The following is a 21874-nucleotide window of genomic DNA, read 5'->3' on the forward strand; positions in this document are numbered from 1 at the left end:
ATGCATGCCCAGAAAATCTCATTTGAAAATTACTATTCAGCTTTTACATTATTTGAAATGTAGTCCGATGTTTAGGTGTTTTAATTCCCAAAAATGACGCTCTAGGTTTGACAGTTTGGTTAGATGTTGTTGATTAGGCTAAGGTCCCGTTTGATAGTTGCTGACCGAGAAAGTGCTGACTGAGAAAGATCTGTCTCAGTAAGAAATTCTGACTGAGTAAGAAATCTGACTGAATGTGCTGATTGGTGCAAAATGATCAGTTTACCCCAATGTTCTACACGTTTCTATGCAATATGAGGATGATGATGATGATGATGATGATGATGATGATGATGATGATAATAATAATAATAATAATAACAACATCATCAACAACAACAACAACAACAAAAACAACAATAATAATAACAACAATTACAATAATGATAATAATAATAATGATAATAATAGACATTAATAATAATAATAACAACAACAACAACAACAACAACAACAACAACAACAATAATAATAATAATAATAATAATAATAATAATAATAATAATAATAATAAACTTCCAGCATAATAAACATTAAATATATTATTTTAGAAATAAAACACGAAAATTCATTCATCTTGTTGGTAAACACCATCTCTTCTACAAGGGAGACCTAAGTTCTAATCCTATAACCTTCATTAGCTTCGAATTTTTATCCAAGCCAAGGGTACTATTGGAAACACTCACTTTCTTTCTGGGTCAGCCATCTCCCAACTTCTTTCTCGGTGAGACCTTGCTTTCCGAGTCAGACGTTAAGATTTTGTCTATCAAACACCTTTCGTCTGACCGAAAGCCAAAAATGTTTGTCGGTCAGATGCATATCAAATAGAGCCTAATGTCTTGAACTCTTGATACTAGCCACTTAGTTATTGGTTTGCAGTGTTTTCTTTCTTTCTTTTTTTTTTTTTTTTTGGGGGGGGGGGGGGGGGACCACTCATTTACCGGAAAACCAATCCAAAGACAGTTACCAGGTCTTCTATTGAGGCCGGATATCATGCTCTTTTACCATTGACTTATGAGGTTCTTTGGATTTTAAAAATTATGCAAGATTTAAATATTAAAAATTTGTTCTTTGTTACTCTTTTTTGTGATAATTGTTTGGTTGTCTTCATTTCATCCAATCTCGTGCTTCACGAGAGGACGAAACATCTTGATATTTGCATTCATCTGGAAAGATACCAAATGTTTGATGGTATGAAAGTGGAGCAGGTGGAGTCATTGTGCCAAGTCGTTGATATCTTTATAAAGCCACTTGGGCCCGAACAACATAATCTTTTATGCTCTAGATTATGTCTTTTTAATGTTTTCCATATGTCATTTGAGGGGGATGTTGAAAATATGCTCTTTAGTGTCACACTAAATTTAAAAATCATTGTTGGTTGATAAATTTCTAACTTATATAGTTTTGTGTTTATTCAGTAACTTTAGAGATAGTTGGCGGGGTTGGTCTAGATGTTATTTCAGAGTGAAGTTGTTGTAAAGGACAATTGCTCTAAGTTGATAGGTCATATTCACATTTGTCTGTAGGTCTTTCTTAGGTGAGGGGTTAGCTAATATTTTTTTGGTATAGGTATTTGAAGGAGAAATCAAAGATTGAACTTTCTTAATAATTCTCTTTTGTCCACAAAAAACATTTTCTCTTTTTTTTAACATCAAGAAAGAAATGTTATTAAAAACTGTTGAGTCATGTTTTGTTGTGATATGTCGAATACGTAGTTATCTCATTGTCGAATAGTCTATAAATAACGAGTGTTCTCAAGTCGTTATTATGTAATGTATTTACTAGGCACTTTGTAGATTCGCAATGTAATGTCGAGTCCTATTATTTTTTTTGTTTCTGTGAGTACCCTATAAATAGGGTAAGTACATTAGAGAGTCACAACATCTTTGACACACTTGTACGCTTAGAGAATTCTCTCTTGTACTCTCTCCATAATATATTTCAGCTCAAACCATATCTTATTTAGATTATCGTGTCATCATGTTCATCTTACTCTGATTTTACTATTGATTGATCAAAACTTATTTCAAACAACTTTACAATTGGTATCAAAGTAGAAATCATTATATCGATTGAAGAATTCCATTTGTGTTTTCACTTTATTGAGTCGATTGTTCCAATTCAATATTTCCGCAAAGTGAAGTAATAATTATTTGATTAATCATTGTGATTGATCGATTTTGTGTTTTTTTTGTTAGTCGCTTAGTTCTTGAATTCAATTTTCTAGATTTTATCCTCTTTTCATACCTTGATTCAAATCAAATTTGCGATTCAATGGCAAATATGAATGTTAACACCATGATGAACTTCATGAACTTGCTTAGATCTGCTACAAAAGTTCCAATGTTGATTCCAGATTCCAGACTACTACGATTAATGGGCGGATCTTATGGAAGACTATCTCAATCGAATTAATGAAGATCTTTGGCGATCTGTTGTATGTGGACGTTGGAGAGATGATCATGTTCAAGTTGTTGGAAATGTTTGTGTTGTTGAAGATATGATCACACAAAACAAGAAGAAGGGGAATGACAAAATATATCTCTGTAAAGTGCGACGAGCTCTTTCACCGGTTTTTTACAACTATGTTCGAGGTTGCAATTTAGTAAAAGCAATTTGGGATTTTAACATCTAAAAATTTCAAACCAATTTAAACTTTTTATACATATCAAGTTCATCAAAAACATTACAACTTCGTTTTCAAAACATTAGTTATCAGAGTTTTTCCCAGAAACATAAATATAATAGGAGGAGTTGTATGATCACGCCTTCTCCTTGCCGCAATCCCCTGATATACCTGAAACAATAAACTGAAACTGTAAGCCTGAAAGCTTAGTGAGTTACCCCCAAAATACGGATACACATACAGTTCACATAGCAATATCAACATTAGCATATTATACCAATAAAACAGAACAACACATAACGGGTCCTCATCTCTACAGAATGAAATACCCTTGGGCCCACAGTGTGAGTCTGGAATGCCTGTTGAGCCCTCATCTCACATCTAGATTGCCACCAAGACCTCAGTATGAGTCTGGAATGCCTCCCAGGCCCTCACCTCGTATCTGGAATGCTCCTGAGTCCTCAATATGAGTCTGGAATACCTACCGGGCCCTCAGCTCATATCTGGCATACTCCCGAGTCCTCGGTATGAGTCTGGAATGCCTACCGGTCCCTCAGCTCATATCTGGAATACTCTAGGGTTTTTTGGCTACCGCATGGAGCAGTGCAACCTCAACCCAACCCACATAACATATAATCATAACTACTGGGCATGCAATAATCATATAACATTACAGGTAGTCCTACAGGTCTACCTAACTGGCATAACCACTAGCATGCAACACTACTAGGATAACATATCCAATGGGCCGGCCTTGGTGCCTTATACCCCTTTAGTATAGTGAGGATAACTCACCTCGCAACTGCTGACTGAAAAGATAAGGTCACGCTGCTCCCACCTCCAATACGAACTCCACCACTTATCAATACCAAAAGGCTGAACTCAATAGATACCAATAATTACCAAAATACCCCTGGAAGTCAACTGGTCAACTCATAGTCAAAGTCAAAGTCCTCAGTCAAAGTCAAACTTCCTGACTAACTCAACTCGCCTAGTCAGCCCGCTGACTTGTCGAGTCCCTATGCTCTGAAAACTCCCATATCGCGACCCAACTCGCCGAGTCGCCCCAAGACTCTCCGAGTCTCACGAACTCTGAGTCCCTTCATGCTTAATGATGGGTTTTGAGCATTCTAACACTTTCTAAGTGTACATGCAACCCTAATAACCTTGAATCTATGTTTTCTCTATATACATGCAAATTTCTTTTTCAAGGTTATTTCCTAACTAGCATGGCATGGGGAATATATGAAACATAAAAACTAGTAGAAATACATACCTTGTTGTTGCTTGGATTCCTTCAAGACTTTGTGAGCCTAGCACCCCAAATGTTGTGCCTCAAATGCTTCACACAACACCACAAAACTTGGAATAACTTGAGAGAATACTTCTTGCACTCAAAATCGGTTATGCCCTCTCTAGTAACCCTCTAGGTTCGATTTTGCTAGCCAAAGGGTTCCTTTTATAGTGTTGTCACAATTAGGGTTTTCACATGAATACTCTTAATTGTCATGACTCTTCATTTCTCATGACCCATGGATTTGTAACTCCCATGGACTATCCATGGAGCTCCAAGTGGTTACATCCATAACCCATAAACCATGGATCATTAATCCACCATATAAGAATTGATGATTGTCATAATCAACCCTATATATTTAATTAGTCTCACTTTGATCACCAAATTAATACTAGATTAATACTTGATCAAATACTAATTAAATAATACTATTATTAATATATTAGAACTTATAATATATTAATAATCATAAGTGCCTTATTCTCTCATTTAGTCTATCCAAGTATTGCAATGTTGTGCAACCCAAATGGACCATGTCGGGTCGGTTCAAGTTCATGCCAAATAAAGTTATGGACTTAGACACTATATCCAACAGTCTCCCACTTGGATAAGTCTAATAACTATATTTGGAAATATGACTTCAAAATCCGACTAGCAATCATAGGTCTTTCAAAGTCTCTCGGAACTGAGATGATGATGATACGCCATTTAAGATAAGTGATCATATAATCCTCTGCTCTCATGATATCAGCCGGACAAACACATGGAACATGGTCTTACTTATTGTCCAGCATTTGTTTCTCGATCTCCGATTTGTTTCGACGTAGAACTAAATTGAACACATCAATTAGGTTCTAACCGGGCCCGGTACATAGGTCAAAACCAAATCATCGAGGGGCCCAGATATCACTTCTATTTCTAGAAGGAACATATAAACTTCGACTGATATGCTTGTACTAACTACTTGTTGAATTATTCACAAAGGCACGTTTTATAACATCGAGTTACCAATGTGTTTTCGTACAATCAATGAATAACCAACTCATAGTCAACAACTCATATCTCTAGGTTTAAAGATTTATATGATATTACCGTCTCACGATCACTCGAGATAAATTCCATGAAGTGATGCAAGTGAGCGTGGGTTGAATCCAATACTCAGCCCTTATGAGTACTCATGAATGTTGTAGCAACCATTGCATTGTCTAAAGCACTTTAGACAATTCATACAAGCCAAATTCATGACAATCTTAAATCAATACTTACTTCCAAAGTTTGACTGGCTGTGGATGGTTTGAATAATAACATGATTATTCTAGAAGTAAAAACATGAAAAGTTGAAACATAGTAAACAATCAACACAAGATAGTAACACCTTACTCATAAATAAATAACAACTTTTATTTATCATCAAATTTCAATTACATTTTACAAGTTTCAGGAATCTAATTATTGAAACTAATATCATCCTTTAGCCCAATGCGCCTCGCATGCTGTAAATGCTTAACCCTGCTCAATCCCTTTGTGAGGGGATCTGCTCAAACTTTTCATCGAGGCCATATTCTTTGTCCTCGTAGCGTGTGATTATGCGAATATACCTCATCCACTCGTTGAAGTTTGAACCATCAAATCTCACTTTCTGACACAAGTTCATCAACGAGAATGACCCAGAAGCGTTGTTGTTGTTGTTGTTGTTGTTGTTTGCAGACATCTGAAAAAGAAAGGAACAAAATTTGATTAGAAATGAATCCCTAATTAAACACCCAAATGAGAAATTAGGGCTACAATCCAACAACATTATTTACAACTTAGAAAGGGATACCATACTCTAAAAGTAAATAATTTGAAGGTAAGTGAATGACGATTCACTAATTTTCACCATGAAAAACGAAAAAGGCAATTTAGGTTTTAAATGTATTGAAAACTCCTAGATCTTTGAGATTCATTAAACTTTTCAATGGCTTGTTTAAATCTCGATATGCATTTCAAATTTGTGACTGAGATACCGAGGATCGCAAATAAATTTGTGAATAACCAAGCGAATCAACGTGGTGCACTCAATGTCTTTATCACCTAATCAATGTGCCGGTAAACCACACACGCTCCATTGATCTATGACAAGCATCGAGTCACCCTTCGCTACCAATGTCATCCCCAAATTGATGTGCCGGTTAACCACACACGCTCCATCAACGTTTGACAAGGGTACGAAGTGTAATTCCATGGATTAGCATCATTTTTACATTTTACCCTAAAGTAACTAGGAATGAGAATTTATAACACATGTAGTTACTTTATATTTAACATTATACTTTTAATGAGGAGAGGGTTGCCCTATCCTACCCGTTCGGCTAACGACCCTCCACCAGTTAAGCAAGCAGTAGGTGTGAGTGTACACCCATTAAGCGCCATTTTATAATAAGCAACCTTATACCCACCTTATAGACCGACTTCGTGAATGAGGCCTACTAACGGTAAGACTAGCATTTTAAGTTATACATACATATATATATATATATATATATATATATATATATATATATATATATATATATATATATATATATTAATTAAACTTGTAATAATATATAATAGTATAGGGTTGAATTTTAAACTTGTAAAATTCTAAGGGTTTGAAATTTAAATTACTCAAAATTAAACTTTTAATCATAAATTCAAATTTCAAAACTTGAGGGAAAGATTTTTTGAACTTTTCAAAAAACAAGGGATCAAATAACAAATAATTCAAATTAACCAATTAATTTCATAATTATCTATATTTGACCTAATCTTATTTTAGTCATTAGATAATTACCAAATAACTTTAAATAATCCATATTTATCATATAAACAACTAAAATTTAAAAGATTTGAAATTATCTATTGTTTTGGCAAGGATAATCACTTAATTTAGATAAAATTCAAATTTTAACTTCATAAAACAATTTAAGCATCAAAACCAAGTCAAAACAGCAGCTAAAACCCGAAATACCCTCTGCCTGACGAACTGACTCGCTGAGTCAGACTTGGACTCACCGAGTAGGGGCCAACTCGCCGAGTCCAGATACTGACTCGCCGAGTTGAGTCGGGAAGAGGCCAAAAACTCGATTTTCAGCAAATAAAATAGTTAAGCATCATATACAACTGAAACCAATCAAAGCTTTGATACCATTGATGGGTTTTATGCATAAGAAGCATTCCTATGTGCTCATACAAACCCTAATGCTTGGATCTAGGTTTCTCTATTGAACATGCTTTGATTCCAAGACTTACAAACCCTAATCTAGCATACAAATAACAAAAATAACATATAGAATCAGATCTAGATGTTTACCTCTTCAATTGTTGTCTTAGATCTTCTTTTTCTTCTTCTCTTGAGCTTAGAGTCACAAATGCAACTCCTCTAATGGTTCACAAACCCCACAAGCAAGAAGGCAATATGAGAGAGGGAGAGAGAGGCTAGAAATCGGCCTAGGGATCTCTTAGAATCAAGTGGTAGCCGAATTCAATGCCCTAGGGGTCTTATTTATACTTACAGGTTACTAGGGTTTCAGTCTAAACCCTAATGGACAGCTTAGCCACCAAGCAGCCCAAGGAACCTTCTGGAATAAGGCCTTGGACGAAAATATGATGGATACCCATCATAATTTCATTCCCCCTTAAGCCCATTAGGTTTCCTTAACCTAAAACTCAACTATCATACATTTGACAGTTTATACCCCTTTATTCAATTAATCTCTTTTGATCACCAAATTAATTCCTAATTAATTTATGACCAATACTAATTAAATAAATATGATTTCTCCTTTAATATATTATTCTTATAATATATCAATAAATCATAATACTCTCTCTTTCTCCTTAAATTACCTTGTCAAGTTGCTTTGGAGAAGGCAACCCAAAAGGACCATGCACAACCGGGTCAAGTACATACCAAATATAGTTACGGGCTTAGACACCATTCCAACAGTATATAACTAGAATTTCGCTAGACGACAGATTAAGGCGAACAGCCTTTTCATAACATATGATGTCGGCACGATGTAGACTTAACCAATCCATGCCGATAATGACGTCGAAACTTTTAATTGAGACCGGCATAAGGTCGATTGAAAATGAATGACTATCTAGAGTTAGAGTAAATCTTATGTATATACTGCTAGTGCTCTCAATCTTTCCGTTAGCCATTTCTACAGTGAATGGTTCTTTAATTGCTAGTGATTTTTTCTTAAGTAAGTGAGCAAATTTTGGTTCACGAAACTCCTCTCCACTCCACTATCAAATAGTATACATGCATAAGAGTTATCGAGGAGAAATGTACCAGTGGCCACTGTGGGGTCGGCAACTGCTTCCTTGTGGCCTATAGCCAGAACCCTTCCTACTCCACCGGAATGCCCTGCCTTAGGGTAGTTCCTTTTGTAGTGGCCCACCTCGCCACAACCGTAGCAAGCCTGGCCCACACCAGCGCCGGGGACTTGGTTGATTGGCCTTGCCGAAGCTTTGTAGAAACGGGCAGTGTGCCCCTTTCTGTTTCAGTTAGAGCACTGCATTTCCCGACAAGGTCCATTGTGGTGGAAGTTGCATTTGTTGCACTTCGGCAAACTTCCAGCATACTGCTTTACCGGTGCAGTAGCGTTAGGTGCTATCGCAGCATGAACCACTACGACATGCTGCTTTTTGGCAACTTTCTGCGCATCGTTCTTCTTCTTGGCATCCCATAATTTCCACTTGTTATCAGCAGCTTTAGAGGGTTCTGAGATGGCTAGGGTTGTTGCGGTTGAGGGGGTACGGACCCTATGGTCAATGAGTCATTGTGCCAATCGCTTGGCACTATCGAAGGTAGCGGGGTTTGAAGCTAGAACATTCCCCTGAAATGGTATTGCTTCAGAAGGGACCATTCCCGGACATCGTGCTACCAGATCGTTGAATTTGGCAGTGTAGGAGACTATGTCGGAGCCCTTCATGGTTAAGCTCTAGAGTTCTTGCTCCAACTTCTGAACTTTGCCCCTTGGGCAATACTCTTCGATCATGAGCTCCTTCAGAGCTTCTTAGCAGATAGCATTTGCCACTATAAGAGATAGTGACTTGACATGGCTATTCCACCATGTCAGGGATCGGTCCGCGAAGGTGCAAGTGGAAAATTTACTTTGCTCCCTTCCGGACAGGAGCAGATCTCAAAGATCGACTCCGTTTTCTCGAACCATTGCGAGAGGGAAATGATTCTGCCAGTTCCATTGAAGGCTCTAGGTTTGCAGCTGGTGAAGTCTTTATACGAGCACTCCCCAACACGTACTGGAGCATTGCCCTGAGCAGACTGGGCAGTTGCACCACCACCACTAGTGCCGCTATTGATGAATTGCGCTAAGGCTGTCGCAACAGCCGTGGATACTGCAACTTGGAGGGCTGCAAAATCGTATTGTGGAGGAGCTAGTGGTTGAGTTGGAGTTATCGAAGTAGTGTGCCTCGTTGATCGAAGATGAGGCATCTTGTAGCTATAAAATCACAAAGATGAAGATATTGGTTAAGAATTTAATAGAGAGAGTTATTAGAGTGACTCATGGACTAACTCTCCATTGCCTAACAACACAATGAAAGTATTACTGAATGTAGATCTAGTACTAGAAAGATGAAAGCACTTGGATAATAATTTCCATGAGACTAGATATCTGTCAATAATATTGGTATTACAGATGTAGCAAGTTCGGGAAAAATGACCTAGGAGTAGGTCCTACATCACACCAAGATAGGAAAATTTTGACAGAACTAAGACCTAACAAGACTTAACAATTTCAAAGTCTTATCATAGATAGGAAACTAAAACTAGAGTTTTTACATAGACTTAAGTTATATCCAAAAGAGAAAGTTGAGTAGGCTCTATCTACGACGAGAACCACTATAATGAGTCCTTGTTCTGACAGATGGCGCTCCATGTCTCTCATGCGCCTTTCATATGTTGCTTGATGAGCTCGAAGTTCCCTGATTTTAGCTTGGGTTGCAGTAAGATCTCTCTGCAGGGCCGCATTTTGGTTCCAAGTCCTTTCATAAGCAGACTCTAGATGGCGAATGCGAATGGTATCGACTCCTGCATCGGCATCAACTTCTATGATTCGGTGGATGGCCGCTCTACCTTGCTCATCATTTCGAGCAATCCTCCAGACCAGAATAGGCAGGACTCTGTCCGTTGAGCCTCCCTCGCTCAAGTTATAGAAGCTTCGGTCTCCGTTGTAAGGTAAGGGTTGTCCCTGTTCGTGGCTCCTTCTGTTCAAGTTATAGCCTACAGAGGTGTGGGGCCTTGAAATGCTGGACGAGGGTTAGGGTTCGGGATTTGAGCCACTGGAGGTAGGTTATTGAGTTCGGGTTCGGAGTTAGAATCCTCTGAAAAGTTCTCTGTGAAGTTGTCATCCAGGGGGATTGGATGATTCTCTTTTGGCTCTGCATCGAGCCATCCTCCATTACCTTGGATGGGAAAGTACGGATCGTCGTGGGGATGGAATCCTGCCATGTTATCTACGCGAGACTTGGGATAAAAGAAATAATTAGTAGACGTACTAATTAAGATATTTATAGGATGATCCTTATCAGTTACTTCAATAATTGCATCGTTCATACAAATCACATGTAATCAAAACAGGATTGACTTTCGAATAAGTAACCCTAACTCCAAATCCACAACCAAACAAGGAACATGAAATAAAGCAAAGATCACAGATGCTAAGCCTATGACACCTTAATCACATATAACCTAAGCGTATCCACCAAGCAACTATTGACCTACCAATAAAGACCTTTAGTTCTCAAATAAGAATTATAGTAACACATAATACTCCTATAGTATTTTAAGTTTATGTTCTGTTCTAATGTTTTCATTGTAGTGGTGTTGGTAAGTTTTTAGACTTGCTGCAACACCACAACCATTCCTAGGCACATGCTAATCACTTCTCGGAAAGACATGGTTGATCAGGCTATATCACTCCCAGATCTGATTATATGTCCCTAAGCCTAGTTGCGCTGTCCAACAACCGTAATACTTTTGTTCTTTCCTAGTGACACTGATTTTAATATGAATGCATGTATGTTACTTAGTTAAATATTTTATTATTTAAAAGTATAAACTCTTGGTCAGAGTATTTTAATCCCGTTAGTGTTTATAGTTTGTATATCTTTTATGGGTTGATATACTCGATTCACTATAAATAGAGCTCTGATTCTGTCACACCCCAAAACCTAAACGGCGGAAACGTTCGGGGGTGGAGGACGTCATGTACAATATTACAACAATGCATAATAGTAAACATGCAACAACATCATCCATTGCATTAATAATATAATTTTAATACAAGTGTGTTCTGTATAGCTTATAACACACCAAAAATGTGAATCAAAAGAAGAGATGAGTCTTGAACGTGCTCCATCTTCTCAAAACTTGGTCATCGGTACCTGTCTACTGGTGACCTGAGAATACAAGTTATTTTGAAAGCGTAGATCAGCATTAAAGCCGGTGAGTTCATAAATATTTTAGTGTCGTTGCTTGTATGAAAGTGTTTGTAAATGTTTGATGTAAATGTTTGTATCTCCTATAAAATCCTATATTTCCTACTAAAAGTAACCTTCTACCAAGGCCCAAATGTTCTGTGTGTTGTGTTGTTTGTAAAAGCTTGTATCTTTCCCAAGTATGATTATCATTACCAAAATATAGTTTACAATACTGTTTATGTGAGAAGATCACAATGTGAATGCAATGGGAAAATAACAGTGTACAGTAGTATTGTATGTAAGTAACTACCAATGTACTAACTACCTTAAACAAGTTTGTTAATTAAGGAAAATGTGATATGATTATAACCATACTTGATAGACTAGTATAACACAACACTCTAAGGCATCAAAATGGTATGACATTAGTCACCCGTAGACCTGCAGGTCCCACTGTAGCTAGCAACAAGGTGTAGGATAGTCAATCCTGTATAGATCTATACACCAATTCACGCTCTCCCTCCAGGAGACTCTGGTTGCAAAACGTGACACAACAATAGATTACCATGCCATGAAGTAGTGGCTCACATTAATGTTATAGTGTTCTAGTGTTTGTAGAGTATGTTCTAGTGTATTGTATGTTCTCTCTGTACTAGTGTATTGTATGTTCTCTTGGTTTCTCATAATAGTATGTTGTCTTTGTTTCTCATCATAGTATGTTCTCTCTGTTTCTCATCATAGTATGTTCTCATAATAGTATATTCTCTTTGTTTCTCATAATAGTATATTCTCTATGTTTCTCCTAATAGTATATATGTATTGACTCAGGAATGAACTGACTCTTGTATGTTTCATTGTTCTAGTAATAGTAAGTAGTGACTTCATAAACTATACCTATTATAGTTTACTAGTAATGTTGTTTGTACGAATGAACATGTTTTCACACCTTTGCTACTCAAAGGTATTGAACTGAATGAATAACTTTAATATCTATATACATACACATAATATATAGCTAAAGATTCAAACGACCTTCGGACAAACAACCTATACCCTAAGTCTACAACCAAACAAAGAACATGAAATAAGGCGAGTTATCAGTCCTAAGTCTTTTCAATCCTACTTATATAACTATATCTATATAGACATGATTTGATAAAGTATAAGATTAAAAGAGTTTAAATAAAGTATTGAATATGTAAAAGAGTTTGTAAAACTATTTAAAGCAATTTGTTTTGGAAACACAGGTTGAAGTATAAGAAATCTGTCTGTTCGATAGTTATTAATCACATGTGATGGATATAATAACCATATTGTTTCTACTTGTACCCCCCACCGTAAAAGCATTTAAAATCATTTAAAAGATAAGTTAAGGGGTATGAACTCACCTGCAGTGAGTAATACGAATGAAAGATCGGTTTGTAGGATGCTAAGTGTCAAGTGAAGACTTGAGCACACACATCCTATTAAGAATATAATGAAACATATATGTACATAATTAGTGTTTATACAACTAAAAATGAAAGGAAAACACTCTAGGGCTTAGGAAACATTTAGATTGAAATGTTAGAAGTACAAAGGGTTGTATAAAATGGGTGTACGACCACACAAGTGTGTGTACGACCACTTGGGTGTACGGCCTGGTGTGTACGCCCATGGAGTGTACGGCCGTACACACCTTCAAGAAATGGTCAAAAAGTGTATTCCAAGGCTATAACTTGCATCCTCTAAGTGTTCTTGATCATGTGCTAGCATAGAACATGAGTTTGAAGCCAATAAGCACTTATCAAAGGGGTGTACAGCCACATGGGGTGCGTACGGCCATACACTCCTTGATGATCATGGTTTGGACGATTTCTAAGGAGCATATCTAGTAAGTAACAAGCATAAGAAGGAGTACTTACAATATAGAAGCCTTTTAGGGGTGTTTGAGGTCCAAAAACTTAGTAGGTGTTCTTGGTGAACACTTCAAGATCTACCAAAATGAAGATTTCATGGATGAAATCAATGATGCATACAAGATAGTGAAAGGAATCAACAATCCAAGGGAAGAAACACTTACAACTTGAAGATCTAGATGAAAAATCGGATGATACTTGAGAGAGAAGTCGGTTTCTTGGCTTAGGAGTCTGAAAAGAGGTAAATGAAGGCTAAGTCTCTCATTTATACATCAGAGTGTACGGTCTGGGGTGTACGGCCGCACACCCAAGTGTACGGCCGTACACTCCTCATGTTGGAGTGTTTGGCCGTTTTGGGAAGTGGTGAACTTGTATAACCCAATTCTAAACCCCAACTTTGAAGGTACTAGGCTTAGAACACTCTAATTGACTCTAAACAATGCTAGAAGATAGCAAAAACAAGTCTGACCTTGATTGATATGAATAATTGTACAAGATAGAAATTTCGGGTTGTCACAAGGAAGGTATGTCTCCTTGTTCACCAAAAATCTGAAGTCTCTCTTCATGAATTTTCAAACGACCCACAACCTCCTCCATAGTCATGTTTTTTAAGTCTCCAAATTATTCAATAAATGTCATAATTTGCATAAATCGTGATGGGACGGCTCGTAGAAATTTATTCACCACCACAAATTGCTCAATTTTTTCGTCTAGAGATTGAATACAAATCACAATGATATTTAATCTCATGAAAAATCATACGCCCATTCACCATCTTTCATCCGGATAACCTTGAAGTCACTTCTCAAGGCTTGTACTTTAGCCGCTTTTCCTCGATCGACGCCCATGTGCATCATTTTAAGTGTATCTGGTGCTTTTTTAGTTGTGTCCTTCTTAGCTAACGTAAGTAGCACATCTTCTGGAATTGCTTGATAGACAACAACTAGAGCCATTCGATCTTTCTGTTCTTTTACATCTTTATTTTCAATTGCATTCCACACTGCTTTGCTTGCAAATTTACTCACATTTTTATAGCCCACAGAGTAATTTAACTTCGTAAGCATTGGATAGTGTAACGTAACACTATTATTCTTCCCAGATTTTTGAGCACCTTCATAGTTGTCTGCCATCACTAACCTTGGCATATACTTTGGCATACAGTACCCTGGCTCTTATACCACTTGTTGGAAAATGAGGATATGATTGTATGAAATATTAAAGGTGTTTTCATCGTTCACAACATTGACTAATAAAATGCATAGAGGCGGAAGAGAAGGCAAGGCAAAGTATTATAAGCTTAAAGCTTAAGTCTTTATTGGAAGAAAAACAGACAGTTACAATTGGAAAAAAAATAAGGAGCAGCTGACCACCATACATATTTATAGCCTAACAAAACTAATATAATAATAAGAGAAATCTCAGAAATCATTGAAGGTAAAGTTTTACCTGATAATCAAACCATAAAAGAATTGTACCCTACAATTGTATATTAACAAGAAAAGATACGCAGGGAAAGAGAATCCACTTTTCTATCTTACTCTTGCTTTTTCTATTCTTCTGCTGAGAGAAAGAAACCTACTCTTCCTTTCTATTCTTCCATAAAGCTATCCATCAATTCTTTGATTGTGAAATATATGTATTCTTGATGGAACAATAGACATGATCGGTAATCACATATAAAATCACAATTGTGTATCATTCAAATCATAGTTGGATAGAAGCAGAAAATAGTTGTCAAAGACGAACCTGAGATGAAGTGTTGCTGGACAAAAGAAATGAACCAGAGCCGGACCAGAGAAGACGAACCAGAAGCTTAAAGAAGAATGAGTCGAATGGCAAATAACGATCTATGGGATATATAATCGATGGGGGCAAGTACGTAATTGTAGAAGGAATATTGCTAATCGTTAATTTGATTGAGTTTTAATTTCAAGAAAGCGCATCAGTTGTAAGGATACAAGGGCAAATTTGTCAACTTTGTTATTCATAAGGAATGGAATCAAGTTTCACGCTATTTACCTAAAGAATTGAAAATCATTTACCTGCCGATTTTAAAAAGGACGCTTGAAAATTTAGGTCATCCAAACACATTTAAGGGATGAATTTATTTTCCAATTCCTCCTACTTCATCCGGAATCTAGTGAACCAAAGGAGGCCTAACTGATGAGAGTGATTACTGATATTTTAATCAAATGAATTTTTTTTACCCAACTATAGCAGTAGGAATTGCATTGTATTTACATTATTATAATGGCATTATGAGACAAACAAAGGACATGCTGATATCCTTCTTAATAAATGAAGGTTTTTTTTTTGCCACATGTCAATCTCTTATAAATTTTGACACTTATCATTTTGTGGTATTTTTTGAAATAAATACTATCCACTTGTCAGTTTTTGGTTTTTTCAATTTTTATAATTAAAGTCATATACTTATATATGTAAAGTATTGAATATCATATATATATATATATATATATATATATATATATATATATTAAATTGTAATAAATATATTTCATCATTTCTTATTTTAAAGTTGTACATTAAAAAATATTTTATGTTACACTTTAATGTTTAATCTTTTTTTAAATCAACCCGTATAATATACGGGTCTCACACCTAGTTCGTAATATGCTGCAATTATTGGTAAAACAGTACCAAGGAAGGATGGGAAACTCAACAAAATACAGAGCATCTTATTAGTGGGGGGTATTTTGGGTATATATGCTATTTACTTTGTTACAGCATATATAGTGCTTATAAGAGGGTATCATTATCTTTTGTCAAATCTGGTCTTAGAACCTTTGGGAGAGGCTAGGCTCTCGAATCTCTTGCAAAATCATTAATTAGGGATTTCTCTTGTAAATTTCAGTATCATCAATACATTACATTCAGTGAAGCTTTTATTTCTGTTCTTGTTTGTGATTTTATATTAAAGTCAGTTCTTAGCATTATAACTTGCAAATACAAAGAAATCTTTGTATGCCCACTGTTGGTAATTTCAGACTATGATGCATATACAAGAAATGAAATTCTTGGTTCCGACTACATATCTTCGGATAGCAGCAATTTCTCAAAACTGCTCAATCTCATAGTGGTGCGCCCTTCATTTTGAGCTAGAGTTAATGATTTTGGACAAAAAATTAGGTAAATATGTTTTTTTTCATGCATGTTCAAGAAATGTAATCACTCTTTCAATTTATTATATCTTTGGATAAAAGCAAGAAGTATCATTCTACTTTTATTTCTTTCAACAGAAGCATTGTATTTTCAATTATTCTTCGATCAAGGCATTATACATTCAGTGAAAGATCTAGTAAGCTTTATATGTGGAATTTGCATTGTATTAGTCTAACACTTCAAGTGAATGATGATGTCTTTCAATGTAGTTGGAATTACTCTTGTTCTTACTTGATGGATATGTGCCGCATGCTAAAGTTTCCACCTCAGAATGTTCTGAACATTACTTTTTTATAAGATTTCTCTCTTCTGATGATTTTTATGAGTAAGTGAATGCAAACAAACTATTCAATTTGGTTTCAGAAACGACCCGGTCTCTTTATTTGGTAATACACTTATAAAAACATGAACTCTATGTTTATTTTGCAATTATAAATATAGTGTGGTTACCCCTGATCTAATAATATTTTAGATACCACTCTCTTCTACACAGTCCACGAGGCTATCAGTATAGGTTGTTAGCAATGCAGTTTGTCATGATATTATATATATATATATATATATATATATATATATATATATATATATATATATATATATATATATATATATATATATATATATATATATTGTAGTGTTGTAAGGAAGGGATGGGAATGAATACGTATTTTCTTTACTCTGTTCTTCATTAATGTGTTCTCTCTTAATTTCAAGAATCATTTTTCTAAAATTGATTCTTCTTGTTGCAGAGATTATCACAAACTGCTGCCCAATTTTAGTGTCATGTGATTAGTAGGCATTTGGTTTTGGGTTTTGGTGAAACACATAGAGTTATTTTGGGGTTTGGAGCTGATGATCGTAACAGAAAGCAGAGAAACCTCAGTGTAGTTGGATTCTCACCCTTTTATTCACTCACACCAGGTGTTTGATATAATGACTCAGTAATGTAATGGCAGGTGAGTGAAGGAGTTACTACCCACCCTTTGTTTGACGCATATTAGGTGTTTGATTTTATGCCTTAATGAACATATTTGAGAAAACGAGAAACCATTTTTATTTAGATAATGTGGACTAAACTGGTTATTGTTTTTGCATTTGATTTTCATGAAGAATGAAAATAACTCTGTCGTATTACTAAGTGACATTTTGATTAACCATTTTAATATCCAAGTGGGAAAATTGGGGTTCATTATAACACTTATCTTATCTTAAAGAAATGATGAACCGGATAAACAGAGAAAGAAGAGTAATATTGGGGAAATGCAAACAAAATGCCACGTTCAACAACTTGCACTCAATATATAGAAAGTTAGGTCAAAAACTTAATACCTCAGATCAGAGAAGCAAAATCAATAAAATTTGTGTAGTAGTGCAAAACCTGTGAATTTATTGATCCTCAATGCAAGATGAACTCAGCTTGAATAGTTTTATATATTATAATACAATTATAGTTTGATTGAGCAATCAGGAATATTTGCAGCAATCTCTTCTCTTGGGTGGAAAAGATTAGGAATAAGGTTAAAGTTTAATTAGATTTTTGCAGATAAGTAGCTGAAGATGGCAGAAAATTCTGCTTCTACTTGCTTTCATGGTATTTTCTTCAAGGATACCTAAGATTATTTCATCGACCCCTTCAATTGTATTTCCATGGAATTATTCTGTTAATCTCTCTCTTTTGATAGCTGTGTTATGTCCTTCATGGGTAATTATGTTCACTTTCGTGGGTTTACGATTTCATAAAATTCTGCAGATTTCTCAAGTAATTCAAATAGCCAATTATTTCCAGGGTTTGTTTCTTTTCAATATCATTCGATGGATATTGATGGAAACGTTTAATTCTTGCTCATGTAGATCGATAAGTATTTTACAATATGTTCTTCTAACTTTCTATTAGGACTTTTTCAACGATTCATTTGGCTTATTGTTTCTATGTAGATTGTGAATATGGTTGGTACAAATGAAAATCTTCGAGATGTAATCCGCCCTACAAGAACACAACAAGGTAATTGAAACAAAGATCCACAAGTAGTAGTTCTTTCTTCAGTAAATGTAGGCGACCTGTTTGATAAAATGTCTGAATAACGAAAAGATTCTTATAACTCTAAAACTTTGATGTTCTTTTCTTCTTCAAAGTTGAAGATAGCTTAAGAGTATTGGATCTTTATTTCAGGATGAAGAAGTATACGAGGAGCCAGTTTTGGACATTGACAATGCTGATAAGGGTAATCCCTTGCTGTGGTTGAGTACATTGATGAAATTTTTGCCCACTACTGAAAACAAGAGGTATATTTAATATTTATTTATTCTTTTTTGTCATTATGATTCTTGTTTTATGTATTCATGTGCATTCACTGATGAAAGATTTGTATTTGAATTCCCATTTCTGATTGACCAAAATTGCAGGTATTGACTTGTGTTTCACCAACATACATGTCACAACAACATGACATAACAGACAGGATGAGAGGCATTCTCATTGATTGGCTAGTTGAGGTAACAACACATTATTACACAACTATTTACTTATATTTATTTACACCAAATGCAAAATTAGAGCAAATACTAATAATAATATGAAAACAGGTTCATTACAAATTTGAACTGATGGAAGAGACGTTATATCTAACGGTCAACCTCATTGACCGATTCCTGGAACGTCAGACCGTGTCAAGGAAGAAGCTCCAGCTTGTTGGGGTGACAGCCATGCTTCTTGCATGCAAATATGAAGAAATCTCAGTCCCTGTTGTTGAGGACTTTATTGTAATTTCAGACAAGGCTTACACTAGATCAGAAGTTCTTGACATGGTAATTAGATTTAGTGATTTACTTTCTGTTACAGGCTATATAAAATATAAAGAAAGTCCTTAATTATGATATTTGTTTTTGTTTGATATTTTGCAGGAGAAGGTAATGGTGAATACCCTTCAGTTCAATCTCTCCGTTCCCACTCCATATGTGTTTACTAAAAGATTTCTCAAAGCTGCACAATCTCAGAAAGAGGTTTGTTTTTCTTCTTTGTGTTCATGAAATGTTAATCTTCCATACATACACTATTCAATTTTCAAGTTTCTTTATACTTTTGTGAAAGAATTAATGATTTTGGGAAAAAAAAAAGGTTCTTTTTCATTGATTTTGGTTTTTGTTTTTAATTTTTTTTTTCTGATGTATGTGGTGTTTTTGAATGTAGTTGGAGCCATTAGCATTCTATTTGATGGATCTGTGTCTTGTGGAGTATGAAATGGTGAAATTCCCACCTTCTTTACTGGCAGCAGCTGCAGTTTTCACTGCAGAATGCACTCTCAATGGCTCAAAGAAATGGACAAAAACAACTCAACTTCATTCACACTATTCTCTGCATCAACTTTTGTATGATCTTTTCTCCCCTCCTTTTTTCAACTTCTGCTCCTATTTTTATCATTTTTTATAAGGAAAATTCCAGGAAATTAGCATAAGATTCTCCTCCTGTTTTGTTTGAAAGGAAATTAACGAAATGAGTTATATATTAATGTAGGGAATGCTCGAAGATGATGGTTAGTTTACACCAAAAATCAGGCACAGGGAAACTTGTTTCAGTGTTCAAGAAATATGGCACTTCCAAATATGGCCATGTGGCACGAACCCAGTCTCCTGCTCACTTCATGTTGGAGCCAAGATTCTGGGATTGATTATGAAAATTTAGGAGTTTGTTGATGTTAAAGAAAAACAGAGGTTTTTGATGTATTCAGAGCAATTTATAGTTGCTCTTAGGTTTTTTTAGGAGTTCCTACAACTATTTAGACCCGTTTGTTCTATTTGTGTTTGATGATTTCTTAACTATCTGTGTTTACAATGTTTCTAAGTATTGTTTTAATGCGACAAGTATATGTTATTATTAATGTTGTTCTTTGTTTGAACTGCATTTTTTATTGTGGCTAGTTGAATGTTTGAGGGAAGGATGGAAGGGAGGCAACAGACACGGGTGTGAGGTCAATATAATCGAAACACTAGATTTATTTTGGGAACTTTTTATTTTCCAACTGAATTGAGTGTGGATTTGTGGGACACGTTTTGACTATGGTTGTAGAGGTTTGTGTTTACCAATTCGACACACACCTTTGATAGTTGGAAGTTTGGTTCCTATTTCAAACTAAATTAGCATCATTTTTATTCCCTCACACATACACCGTTTGACACGCACCGTTAACCTCCCTCATGCATGCATGTAACGTCTTTCCACAACATAACTTGGATACACCTTTTGTTCTTAATTTTCATCAAAACAAAATTACACTCTTATTAGTTGGGTTGATTAGTCTAGCCGAGCTAAACCAACTGAATGTTTGAAATGCTACAACTTCCTGGTATACATATGTTTCAGGTTTTGGTTTGCATTTTTATTTTAGAACTTCCTGGTTCTACGATTTTGGTTTCTAGTATCAATTTTCCAGCAAGGGTTATGATAGGTTGGGTGGTGGTGGTGGAGAAGACGTTGAAGAGAACGTGGAAGGGAAAGGAGAGAGGTGGAAGGATGGTAGGGTGTGGTGGTGTAACGACCCAAAAATCAAGGGTAAAAGTTTTGTTTTCAGTATAGTTAAAACACAGATATCGTTTAATCCAAACATTCCAACAAAATTGGTAATTAAAAACAATTATTAGAGTACTTCCCAAAATCACACATTGTGGAAAACACGGGTGTGTGCGCTACGATCAAGTCGGACTTTTTCTTTCCAAACCAATGATACCTAAAACCATAAATAAAACTGTAAGCACGAAAGTTAGTGAGTTCCCCAGAGAATACTCTACATAATCACATAAGCCATGCATATAAACATATAAGGAAGTCGTGGAAACCCTCCAAGGTCTTAATTCAGGTGCCATAGGAACCCCCACATGGTCTTAACCCAACTACCATATAAACCATACATACAAACATATAAGGATGCCCTGGAAACCCTTCGGGGTTTTACTTCGGGTGTCATGGGAACCCCCACATGGTCTTAGCCCAATGCATCGGGAACCCCCTGAGATATTAACTAAGGATGCCATGGAAACCCTCCAAGGTATTACACCCTAGTGCCTCAGGAACCCCCCGAGGTCTTTACTTAGGATGCTATGAACTCTTCTTTCAATCCTGTAAGTCCCTAAACTGCCCGTGTATCAGTCAGATCCGTTTGATGGTGCGGAATCCCAATCAAACGGATGATGCAAAATAAAATAGAAGAGAAGAAGAAGAAGAATATGATGAATCTATGTATGAATTGATATGAATTAAGATCCGAATACAAAAGATTCACATACAATGCTTTCTAGTTCTCTCTGGCCGTAAGCTCTCTAGTTCACCAATCATCAATCTTTACTCCTCACCCTAACACCTCTATT

General features: G+C 35.8%; 1 protein-coding gene and 1 long non-coding RNA gene across 5 annotated transcripts; one reads left to right on the forward strand and one right to left on the reverse strand.

Moving 5' to 3' along the window:
• Positions 1 to 5345: 5345 nt before the first annotated feature.
• LOC145085949 (uncharacterized) lies at positions 5346 to 15530 on the reverse strand. Its single transcript, XR_013700250.1, has 2 exons — positions 15080 to 15530; positions 5346 to 5673 (listed from the first exon to the last, which is right to left on the reverse strand). It is a non-coding gene; the product is annotated as an uncharacterized LOC145085949 (long non-coding RNA).
• Positions 15531 to 15919: 389 nt separating this feature from the next.
• LOC145085950 (cyclin-B2-1-like) lies at positions 15920 to 20391 on the forward strand. Of its 4 annotated transcripts, XM_079023647.1 has the most exons (11): positions 15920 to 16483; positions 16594 to 16652; positions 16726 to 16841; positions 17266 to 17472; positions 18452 to 18518; positions 18687 to 18799; positions 18920 to 19009; positions 19100 to 19321; positions 19418 to 19516; positions 19704 to 19882; positions 20028 to 20391. In XM_079023647.1, exons 7-11 carry the CDS (start codon positions 18947 to 18949, stop codon positions 20179 to 20181), a joined length of 717 nt encoding a protein of 238 aa, XP_078879773.1. In that variant the 5' UTR covers positions 15920 to 16483; positions 16594 to 16652; positions 16726 to 16841; positions 17266 to 17472; positions 18452 to 18518; positions 18687 to 18799; positions 18920 to 18946; the 3' UTR covers positions 20182 to 20391. The 4 variants fall into 4 exon arrangements, with proteins under 4 accessions (XP_078879773.1, XP_078879771.1, XP_078879772.1 ...); XM_079023645.1 differs by having other exon boundaries at positions 17266 to 18518; XM_079023646.1 differs by having other exon boundaries at positions 16594 to 16841; positions 17266 to 18518.
• The last annotated feature ends 1483 nt before the right edge of the window (positions 20392 to 21874 follow it).

The sequence above is a fragment of the Lactuca serriola genome, chromosome 2 (assembly GCF_051521515.1).
Source record: "Lactuca serriola cultivar US96UC23 chromosome 2, Lser_US96UC23_V15, whole genome shotgun sequence".
NCBI classification, from domain to species: Eukaryota; Viridiplantae; Streptophyta; class Magnoliopsida; order Asterales; family Asteraceae; genus Lactuca; species Lactuca serriola.

Excerpts from the sequence above, each read along its gene's own strand:
- LOC145085950 (XM_079023646.1), top strand. The coding sequence starts at position 18,947 with ATGTCACAACAACATGACATAACAGACAGGATGAGAGGCATTCTCATT. Across the intron at positions 19,517-19,703 it reads CTGCACAATCTCAGAAAGAG|TTGGAGCCATTAGCATTCTA; the intron begins GTTTGTTTTTCT and ends TTTTGAATGTAG. Across the intron at positions 19,883-20,027 it reads TATTCTCTGCATCAACTTTT|GGAATGCTCGAAGATGATGG; the intron begins GTATGATCTTTT and ends ATATTAATGTAG.